At 37.1% G+C, this 11,794-nt stretch overlaps 1 protein-coding gene across 3 annotated transcripts in view; it reads right to left on the reverse strand.

The window, feature by feature from the left end:
* The window catches only part of MAP4K3 (mitogen-activated protein kinase kinase kinase kinase 3), a 207,258-nt gene that overhangs the window by 21,735 nt on the left and 173,729 nt on the right, over window positions 1–11,794 (reverse strand). For all 3 annotated transcript variants that reach the window (XM_040496579.1, XM_040496580.1, XM_040496581.1), the window contains 5 exons: window positions 8,909–8,950; window positions 7,006–7,090; window positions 4,679–4,758; window positions 3,529–3,589; window positions 3,095–3,212 (listed from right to left, as the gene is read on the reverse strand). In XM_040496579.1, the coding sequence (XP_040352513.1) occupies window positions 3,095–3,212; window positions 3,529–3,589; window positions 4,679–4,758; window positions 7,006–7,090; window positions 8,909–8,950 (386 nt within the window). The remainder of the gene's footprint in view (window positions 1–3,094; window positions 3,213–3,528; window positions 3,590–4,678; window positions 4,759–7,005; window positions 7,091–8,908; window positions 8,951–11,794) is intronic.

Below are 11,794 nucleotides of genomic sequence, written 5' to 3' on the forward strand. Positions count from 1 at the left end.
AAGAGAAGAGAAGAGAAGAGAAGAGAAGAGAAGAGAAGAGAAGAGAAAAGAAAAGAAAAGAAAAGAAAAGAAAAGAAAAGAAAAGAAAAATCTGAGGGTTAGATTTAGTAATTTCCTCAAGATCATACAGTCAGCAATTCAGGAAGAACTCTACTCTAGTGTCTTAGCCTAACTGCAACATTCATAGTGATTCAACTTTGAAAACAAATCTACTTCTCTTTTATGATTCTGGATCACTTTAAAGAGTATTCTGAGTTTGCAAGGTAAGTTGCAAGATAAAATCTGTTATCACTTGTAAGTACTTTATCTGTGTGAATTAGAATTTTGTTGATACTATGGTACCTAAACAGTGACAGAGAAATTAGTCAGATACTGAGGGACCTAATGACTAAAGTGACAATCTAGAATATCTTGATTCAAATTTTGGGTTAAAGCCCCTATTGTTCCTCTCGACTAAGTTCATACTGGGGAGAATTTTACATTCCAATTCATAAATTACATTAATAATTACAAAAATACCCCTTTCATAGGCATTGGAATTTCATGCAGTTTAAAATAAAACAAAAATTCCACATACCCTTAAATTAAGTAAACTGCTTGAACCAAAGTGCTTTTTACAGTTAAAAAAAATCTGAATCAAGCTCTTGATAGATTTCCACTGCAACCAACTTAATGTTCCTCGTCCACACTTGTGAACTTGTCCTTTGGCCCCCAACGTTAACTTAGAGGTTAAGTTACTAAATCTGTCAAACCCAGGAGGATTAATTGACTGCAAGGTTTTGAAAGATTATAAAGAATGCTACACAGTCAAGACAAAATCAACTACTAAGTATAGCTTAGAAGTTAACGATAATGAAATGATTCAAAACTGAGCTGTGAGCAGCACACTGAAATGTTATAAAAACTCATAATTTTCTACAGTGATCTACATATAGACTTACCTTAATTTTAGTTATGATTTTACAAGGCAAAAAAATTTATTTACAGCACCCAGTTAACTAGAATCCTGTGAACCAACATTCTCAATGTACTTAATGTAAGATATTTTAAGGTACATTACAGACACAATTCAATTTACCATGACTAATAATAATGATAACACGACTATTTCTTAAGAGCCTAATATGTGCCAGAAACCATGGTGGATACTTTTCATACATAATTTATCATTTTTAAAACAATCTGCAAGATAGGTATACTGGTTCCATTTTACAGATGAATATCCTGAGAAGTTGTGCAATTTATTCTAGGTCCTGAACCTAGTGAGTGAACAATGTAGGATTTAAATTGAAGTCTACCTGGATTCTAAAAATTATGCTTAACTGAAGCTTTACCATACAATACAATGAGTACCTATATTTATAATGAGAACCACAGAACATTCTAAACTTCCCAAAGGAAGTTTAATTTGTGCTCACTTTACGGCAGAAGAACATAAAATTTTATTGTGCAGAAAAGGTTTTCAGATTTCTTGCCAGTAAATGAGAGAATTAAGAGTAGATTCTAGGGGCGCCTAGGTGGCTCAGTCTGTTAAGCATCTGACTTCGGCTCAGGTCATGATCTCATGGTTCTTGAGTTTGAGCCCCACGTCGGGCTCTGTGCTGACAGCTCAGAGCCTGGAGCCTGCTTTGGATTCTGTGTCTCCCTCTCTCTCTCTATCCCTCCCTGCTCCCACTCTGTCTCTCTCTCAAAAATAAATAAACATTAAAAAAAAAGTAGATTTTACGATAACAAAATTGAAGAAAGTGGGAAGGACACATTGGTGAGTGCTACCAACACTAAAGACTGACTATAACAAAATTACATGAAATAAAAGCCTCGAGGTAAAGCACTCTTAGAGGTAACATCTTCCTCTATGGAAATTCCTTAAAGGAAGAGGTAATACGTTATTCAATTTTGTTTTAGCTACATACTAGGAAACTTCCCACACATCTTGTATATTCAGTAAAATTTGAAGAATTGAACACAGCTATAAATAAACTACAAAGGTCTCTATTCTGACAAAATGATATAAAAAAGTGAATGTATTAAAGTTTATGTGCTTTACATTCCTGGGGGCGGGGGGGGGCGCTCTTGTATATTTTAAAGCTTGGGGCCAGTTTCCATGCCCAGAGAATTTAGGATTATCAAGTCAGAAGGCTAGAGGGAGATGTGCTGTAAGAAGACAGAAAATCAATAGCACCAAGTGGCAGCTGAGAGGAAAAGAGGGGCAGATAAACTCTACGTGAAGAAGCCCCCTGGCCCCATTCTTGGGGTAGTTCTTGCCCTTAACCCCAACTGTAGACATTACAGTAGAAGTATAATAAGTCAAGTTCATAGGTGCAACTCTGAGTCATCGTGAAAAGGTCCAATTAAACTCAATGTAATCTATTTTAAGACAGAAAAGCATGCAGTATAACTTTTAAATCATTTTCATCAAAAAGATTAATTTTGAAAAAGCCTTTTGCACAAAGAGGCACATTTTAGCTGTAAACTCAGCATTGAGAACAGCTTTTCAAGGTACTTGAGAGCTAACGGTGTACATTAGTTGCTTTACAACTGATACAGTAAAGGAAGAATGGCCAGAGTATAATGTTTTTGTAACATAAAATTTATAGCAGACTCAGAAGACCTTTCAGTCAATAAATGAAGTACAATATAATAAGCAAAGGAGGAGAGAACATAATGAAAACTCCCTGAAAGCAGAAAAGCAAAACCCCTGAATTCCTAAGTAATTATCTCCTAATGTAAAAACCTTGATTTTAATAAATCATTTTGATTTTCTAAGTTTAGAAACTGTGCTTTGAGACAAATTCATGTTATTCAAATTAACACAAATATGTCCAAAGCACTGGATATGAAGAAAAATTAGTAGCAAATTATAGAGAAAAATCAGTTTTAATGTTGTATGAAATACTAAACAGTAATTAGTTTTAAACTTCTAGAGGTGCCTCTCAGTTCTTGTGAAAATCTATTACCTCTCACAAGTTTTTCATTACACATGATTTCTACTAACGCAAACTAAGTGCTTTTTCAATTTCTGCAGTGTAACTATTATTTAGAATTCATTAACATATAATCTCTAAGGATGAAACATAAGTAAGTGCACAGTTACCTTGGCAGTATTCGGTCAGGGAGTTTGTGTGCTGGAATAGCAACAGGTAACTTTTGCATCTGTCTTGCATAATCAAAAAGCCCTGGTAAATTATGGGAATAAAGCTGAGAAGCTTTACCTGTAAAAAAATATATATATAATAAATAAATAAACACGATATAAAAGCTAATAACATAAATAGGAACAAGTGAAAGGTATCAAAAAACTAGGGGCTCCTGGTGGCTCAGTTGGTTAAGGGTCTGACTCTTGGTTTTGGCTCAGGTCACGATCTCAGCATTTGTGAGTCTGAACCCCACATTGGGCTCTGCACTAAAAGCACAGAGCTTGCTTCAGATTCTCTCTCTCTCTCTCTGTCTCTGCCCCTCCCCAGCTCGCTCTCTCTCTCTCAAAATAAATAAACTTAAAAAAATATAAATAAAAACTAAAAGACTTACCAGATATTGACAGTAAGCAATTGTTCATCACATATAACCATGTACACCTTCGGGGGAATAGCTGATAAAAAAAAAAGTACAAAGTTTATAAAAGATAATAAGTAAAATACTTCTATTATATGTCCGTGTTGAACTGGTCATTCAATTTGCCAATTCTAGGTCTTTCTTGTTTCCCTAGATCTAGTGTTTCTCTATGGGAGGAATACGAGTGGGAGGGGCAGTGTGGTCAAGTAGTTAAGCACATGAACTCTGGAGCCATCTGGCCTGGGTTCATATCCCAGTTCATCCACTTAAGCACTGTAAGAGCTCTGAAAAGTTACTAATCCTTTCTGTGCCTCAGATTTCTGATCTGACATGCAACTCATAATGGTATCTATCTCTGAGAGTTGTGAAGATTAGTTACTCTATGTAAAGCATTTAAAAACAGTATCTGGTGCAGAGTAAGCTTTATACAGGTACTAGCTACTGATGTCATCATGATCATTTCTGTAGGTTGTTTAGCATTGCTGGCCTCTGGGTACTAAACATCCAAAGCTTCCCCCAGTCACTGTGACAATAAAGAAACATCCCCACGCAATTCCAAACACACTTTTTCCTTTCTGCCCCAACTCAACATTTCCTTGCCCTTTGACCAAAACCTCTAGTGTCATCTGTCACCATGCTGCAAACCGTTCCACACGGATCAGTTCACGAACAAAGCTCTGGGGTTTGGCAGCTGCCTCTCCCCCCCGCCCCCCACTTCCTGTTACCATTCTACACTCATTCTACACTCGAATCAGACTGTCTGCTCAGGGTTCCCCACCCTTGCCACTCCCCTGCACCACTTCACACTTATATTTACCCTCTCTCTGGGAACATTTACGGTCTCTTCTCACTTCCCCACACGAGGTGCTAGTGACGTGTGCTCACTCCTAGTGTGACACCTAACCTGAGTGCTACAGCTACTGCCACGCCTCTATTACACCCGAGAGGTCCTTGAAGGGTAAGGACTAGTCCTGCGAATACGTCCTTAGTACCAGATAAATACAACATACTTGATGAAGCTTTTATGGATAAAAAAATAAAGAGGCAGAAAATCACAGAACTGAAACTTATTTCTTACCTAGTGTGTGTGTACGACTTTAAGAAAGGAAAATACAAAATAATGTACCTGTTCCATTGATGTTTCATGAAGTTCATTAAGATTCAAAGTATAAATTCCTTCTTCAGCACCAAATATCAAGTACTGATCTGAAATGACAAAAGTAATTCACCGGTTTTGATAAAAAAAATATTTTCAAAATGGACTTATATAGTTTAAAATTATGTACATATGTACTATAACCTGAAAAAAGAATTACTGTGATTGACAACCTATATATACATATATATATATTTTAATGTTTATTTTTTAGAGAGAGAGAGAGAGCAAGTGAGGGGGGGCAGAGAGAGAGGGAGACACAAAATCCGAGGCAGGCTCTGAGCTGTCAGCACAGAGCCTGACGCGGGGCTCAAACTCATGAACCACGAGGCCATGACCTGAGACGAAGTCAGAGACTTACCCAACTGAGCCACCCAGGCACCCCTAAGCATTAAATATATTTTAATACAAATAAGTGGCTAAAAACTCTGCCTTAATGAACTGAGTTACATATAAATACCAGCCTCAAAGCACTGAGGAAAACTTTTATGTAAAAGAGGTTTTGAAGACTGGAATGCTAGGGTTCCTCACTCATCAGAGGGTGCTGAGGACTGGCAGAGAATCCATAGCTCATTTTCCACAATTCTTTTTTTTTTTTTTTTAATTTTTTTTTTCAACGTTTATTTATTTTTGGAACAGAGAGAGACAGAGCATGAACGGGGGAGGGGCAGAGAGAGAGGGAGACACAGAATCGGAAACAGGCTCCAGGCTCCGAGCCATCAGCCCAGAGCCTGACGCGGGGCTCGAACTCACGGACCGCAAGATTGTGACCTGGCTGAAGTCGGACGCTTAACCAACTGCGCCACCCAGGCGCCCCTCCACAATTCTTTTAAGAGAAGCCTGGGTGGCTCAGTTGGTTAATCAACCAACTTCAGCTCAGGTCATGGTCTCGCGGTTCTTGAGTTCAAGCCCCACATCGGGCTCCGTGCTGTCAACTCACGGCCTGGAGCCCCTTTCGGATTCTGTGTCTCCCTCTCTCTCTGCCTCTCCCCCGCTCACACTCTGTCTCTCTCTCCTTCAAAAATTAACAAACATTGAAAAAAAAAGTAAAAAAAAAAAATTCTTTTAAAAGTATAGTTGATGTACAGAATGTAAATAAAGAACTGATATAGATTCAAAATATTTTTGCAGATGGGCTACCACTGTAAGAAATAACATCAGAAACCAGGATCTGGCTACTGCCTATTTAAAAAGCTAAAACTTAGATACCTGGCTAAGGTACTCAGTATCTTCTAGAAGATGTTAGTTTAGCTATGGTCCTGTCTGATCTGCTTTTGACAATATAAAACAACAGGTCAGGAACTTCTCCAGACTAAACTGAAGTATGCTAAGAACTTAGAAGGCCAAGAGCATTGTTATACTGCCCAATATTTAGGATTAGTAATGGCAGATTGAAGACATAAGCTTTGTGGTCCAAGAATACAATCTAACCAGGTTTGAACTGCAGCCCTCCTACCGACCGGTGGTGAACCTTTCTGCATGTCACTTTCCCTACCTGTGAAATAAAAGTTCCCACCTTGGATTTCTAAAAGATTTAGTAAGAAGATGTGTGTGTGTGTGTGTGTGTGTGTGTGTGTGTGTGTGTGTGTGCGCGCGCGCGCTTATGCATACCTTATACACACATATATTAAGATACAGATATATAGTGGGAGAATGCAGATAGTCTTTAGTCAGTGACTAATGGCAACAATTCTTATTATGATCTCCTTTAAGGTGGAGAGATCCTCTAACGTGGTCACCACACCCTAGACCCTGGGTAGCTAAACTCCTTAACAACAGTTGTGTCTAAAACACAAAGACAGTGCGTGTGCAGCAGTGGGAAACACTTTTGTGGAGAAAATTAGGGTGGCATAGAGTGCATGGTTTTGCTATATTAACATGGGGACAACACAGTGAAATTTTAGTGTCATGGGTCACCTCAAGCACTGCTAATAAGCTAGAGAAACATAGCCTAAATTTTTTTTTTTGAATTATAACAAAATATTTTTTCAGAAAGACATTCAGAGCAGGAAGAAAACTGAATACTTCCATGACCTCAGTTTAAAAAACAACTAGAAAGGGGCTGCCTGGGTGGCTCAGTTGGTAAAATGTCCGACTTCGGCTCAAGTCATGGTCTCACAGTCCATGAGTTTGAGCCCCATGTCGGGCTCTGTGCTGACAGCTTACAGCCGGGAGTCTGCTTCAGATTCTGTGTCCTCCTCTCTAAGCCCCTTCCCCACTCATGCTGTCTCTCTCTCAAAAATAAACATTAAAAAACAACAACAACAACAACAACAACAAATAACATATAGTACTACCTCTTGTATCTGGGTTTATCCATGATGTTGCACAGTGAATTTTCAAGGGACATCCATTAAAAACCTTTGAAAAACATGCACCCATCTGGAAAAACAAAGAATAACCAAGTAATACGATATTCCCTGCTAAGAAGGAAATTATAACTGCTACAAAGGTGAAAATTTTCTTATTTATTGAATCATTGAAATGTTATTAGTAATAAATGTTAAATAATCTTAATAATACAATGTTATTAATCATTGAATTTAATACTTCAACATGAAAGAGGTATGGCTGGTTTCAAATTCATATATGTACTTTAAAACAGACCCATTTTTTAAGAAAAACTGAGCAATGTGATTATTTTCCCTGGATGGATTCAATAAAAATCTTTATTTTTTTTATGTTAATATTTATTAAGCCCATTTACAAGTCTTTCATATAATAAATACCTTATAAGGAAACACAGTATCATTCATTTGAACTTTTTTTTTTAATCTTGAAAGAATAAAATGTTAATTTTCAAATTATTATTCATGTTAGAATAAATAAATACAAGAAAGCTTACTCATTTAATCACTTTTATTAGCAACAACTTGGGGGGAAAGAACACAAATATTTGATGAAAAGAAGGGCACTGTGTGTGCATCATATAGTTGGAGTGTTTTCTTCACAAATATGGAGACAATACCCAGAGACAGAACACACACCCCTGTAGCTGATGATAATGGATTAGAAATATCAACATAAAAAAGAATCAAAATAATAAATCCTAAGATTTCCTTCTGCTCACAGAAACCTACCAAACAATATCTTTAAGATTTTAGCACCAAATAACAACCTCGCAGAAGACCTATAAACATGTTTTTATGGTGTAGGGCAGAAAGTGTATCATTTAACTCATTCTGGTAATTATACTTTAAGACAGCTGCTAAAATTCACATGTGGAGGTATGGCCTAACCCCTAAAAATCCAAATGACACAATGCGGTGCCGAACAATTCAACCAACTCCGAGTGTAAGCCAGTCTGTACGGTCAGTCCCACCTGCCTTTCCAGTTAGAGGCTCCTCCCTATCAGCTGTACATCTGACCGGAGAGTTTTCTACTGTATCCAAACAGGACAACCCGAATGTCTCTGCCAGACCTGGGAGCCCTTCACTCTCAAAACTTTTATAAGATAAGGCATAAATATTTAGATCTTCATATTAATTTAAAAAGTCGAGAAAAAAGGCTAAAAATTAAGAAATAAGAAACTAAAAGGCTAAAAAGTAGAGTTGGGAGGTTACAGACTAGAAGCTCTGTGGACACCTCAATTAGTGTCACACTATGTTTCAGATTAAAGAGTTGCAGCAGCGAAAATATAGTTCTACCTATACTGACGCACAATTGCACTGAACTAATATAATTTTAATCCTAAAACAGCATGGTCTAATGAAAAAAATCAAACAACAAAACCACAACAGACTGTAACACAGGACTGTATCTAACGTCTATTCCAGCTCTGGTTGGAGCTGGGGGGTAGTTCTGTGATCTTATGAATATTGTGGGGTCTCAGTTTTACTCGTGGGCAAACTAGTTTGGGTCAGATGGTCCTTTAATGCTCCTTCTAGTTCTAAAATGTTTTTGATCATTGAAAATGCTAGAAAAAAATGTGTCCTATTTACATTCTGTATTTCCTATTATATCCATGTGCCCTTTCTACATTTCTTCAAAAATGTCTGCAAAGAAGATAGTAACAAATTCTGGAATAAAGGAGCTTTAAAATGTAACAATCTATATTTAAATTAGCAATCTTATAGATTTTTTCAATACTAAATGGAGATTCTTTCAAAAAGCTAAAAAATCTAACCAAAGGTACACAGTCAAGCAATTATTGGTCATTGTATTTAGCCTGAAAACAACTTATTTGATATTTATACTTACATGCACTTTAGGTGTTGGGGGTAGACCGTTACTAATAGGCTTCTAGAAAAAAGAATACATGCATGAATATACTTCTTTTGTTGTTGTTTGGCATATTAATACTGTATTTCAAACATAATTACTGAAATAAAATACACATGTACGCTCTCTCTGTAAAAGGGCACAATACAGATAAGGCTAAAGTCCCCTATAATCCTTCCACAGTCCATTTATCCCTGGTACCTGCCCCCTCTCCAAAAAAGCTGGTTTGGGGTGCCCCTTCCAAACCTCTTCCTAGGCAACTATATGTACTCATGTATTTGTGTATCTTTCCATACCACCTTGTATATACTTCTATACGTGTCCCCATAGAAAACACTGTTTTGGTGTGTGCTTTAGAACATAGTTAATGCACTCTTTTATCAACCTGTCTTTTGCCTTAATGGGTCTTAGATCTTCGTATCAGTACACATAGATTTGGTTCATTTAACTGCAGCACAGTACAAATACAACAAACTTTATTTAGCTATTCCCTAGTTATTATTGGGTATTTAAGTTATTTTCCGTTTTCTACTATAACAACAATGCAGAAATGATCACTCTTGCATTTACCTTACTATGCAATGTATGAATTATTTTTTTAGGGTATGCTGTGATAAGAGAAACTACTGGAATATAAAGTCTGTACCTCTTACACTGCAGTGGATACTGACCACCAAACCGTCTTTCTGAGTGCCCATTTCACATTATACCCACCAGCAGTGTGGATGAGCCCTGCTTCCTTTGGTCTCACAGACAATGTTATCAAACTGATCAGTAAAAACTGTTTTCTCCTTAATAAGCATGCCTCTGATTGCTAGGAACATTGAGAATATTTTAAAAAGAGTTTATTGGCTATCTGTACTTTCTCTTCTATGAATTGTCTTCTCTCATTTTTTTTTTACTGAGTTATCTTTTTTCTTATCTATTTGTTGGTGTTCTTTATAGATTCCAGATTTGAATACTTTATCTATTAAATATGTTACAAATGTTTTATCCTAGTCTGTAGATTATCTTAACCTTGTTTATAATGTGAGTTGAAGTTTTACATTTTGAGGGATTCAAATATATCAATCACTGGTCAGAGTATACTGATAATTAATAAGGAGAGTAAAAATATGCTCAAGAGGGGCACCTGGGTGGCTAGGTCAGTTGAGCGCTCAACTCTTGATTTTGGCTCAGGTCATGACCCCAGGGTCGTGGGATCAAGCCCCACATTGGGCTCTACACTGAGTGCAGAGTGTGCCTGAGATTCTGTCTCTCTCTCCCATTGTCCCTCTCCCTGACTTGCGCGTGCTCTCTCTAAATTAAAAAAAAAAAAAAAGCTCAAGAATACCAGGTATTTTTCCAAGGGGCCACATGCCTGGATATGTGATTTGCCTCCCACCCTTTCAGAGGGATTATACTTTAAATATAAGTTTTATGAAAGTCTACATTTCTTTGGGGGTTAATGTTAATAACATTTTAAGGAATGACTTCCTAATTTTTGTCACTCTAAGTCAAAATTATTTAACTGTGACAAAAATCAAAATCTATTAATTGATTTCTTATACCTGATACAAATAAAGTATGCTGCGTAACACTACTTCTGTAACTATTAGACACTTCTGAAATTAAAACTATTTGAAATTTTACTTTGTAGATATGTGTATGAGGATGTATAGCCTATTGCTGCCACCAATTTGTGATAATTTTTTTTTTCATTTTGCAACTAACTTATGTACTTGGTTTTATATTTATGTCCTTAAGTTACCTTAGATCATCTATATGAGCAAAACATTTTTGAAAAGTGTATTTATTTATTTTGGGAGAGAGAGGGAGAGAGAGCGCGCATGAAAGCGTGTGCATGAGTAGGGAAGGGGCAGAGGGGGTGGGGAAAGAATCCCAAGCAGGCTCCGCCTGTCAGCACAGAGCCCAACCCAGGGCTCAATCCCACAAACTGAGATAATGACCTGAGCCAAAGAGTCAGACACTTAACTGAGCCACCCAGATGCCCTGCAAAACATTTCAAGTTAGCAAGCTCTGAATGTTGAAACTGTCAGATTTACATTGAGTACTGACAGAATTGGCTATAAACATTTTCAAGCTGCAGAAACTGTAATCACGTTTGAACATATCATGGATACTGTTTATCCTATTATACAGTTGCCAACATATTTCAGAATCACTGAGACTGTTAGTAAGACTACGGTACAGTAGTTCCTTATCCTAATGAAAGAAGGTAAGAGAAAGAATTACAAATGCACACATAAAAAAATGTATACATCTCTCAAAAGTTCTCATGCTGCATCGTAGAGTCATGAAGCTGTATTTCTGTACTACATTAACAGTGCTGCCAAAATTTAAACCAGTGAACACAAAAAGGCCCTGTTCAGTTGAAGAGACATCATAAAAACCCATTCCTAAAGGGCATTTGATGCTTTTGTTAATATCCTACCTAAATTTCACAACTTACAATGGATAATCCTAGATTTTTAAATGCTTTAACTAAGTATAAAAAGGGTATGTCATATTATGTCATGAAATCTTAAAAAAACAGATTATAGTACAAAAGCCTCTAACAATGTGCTTCCTGCATAAAACCATAGCTATATGCACATAAGTACTTTAACTGTACTATATAAAAACAAATATTAGTAAACACAAAAACTTTGATTTTTTTTTTTTATTATTTGAGAGAGTGTGTGTGCATTCATGTGTGGGTGGGGGGAGAGAGGGAGAAAGGAAGGAAGGTAGGAAGGGAGGGAGGAAGGAAGGTAGGAAGGGAGGGAGGAAGGAAGGGAGGAAGGAAGGGAGGAAGGAAGGGAGGAAGGAAGGGAGGAAGGAAGGGAGAGGGAGAGGGAGAGGGAGGGAGGGAGGGAGAGGGAG

This window comes from Herpailurus yagouaroundi, unplaced genomic scaffold (assembly GCF_014898765.1).
Source record: "Herpailurus yagouaroundi ecotype Mexico unplaced genomic scaffold, PumYag 188, whole genome shotgun sequence".
Classification (NCBI taxonomy): domain Eukaryota; kingdom Metazoa; phylum Chordata; class Mammalia; order Carnivora; family Felidae; genus Herpailurus; species Herpailurus yagouaroundi.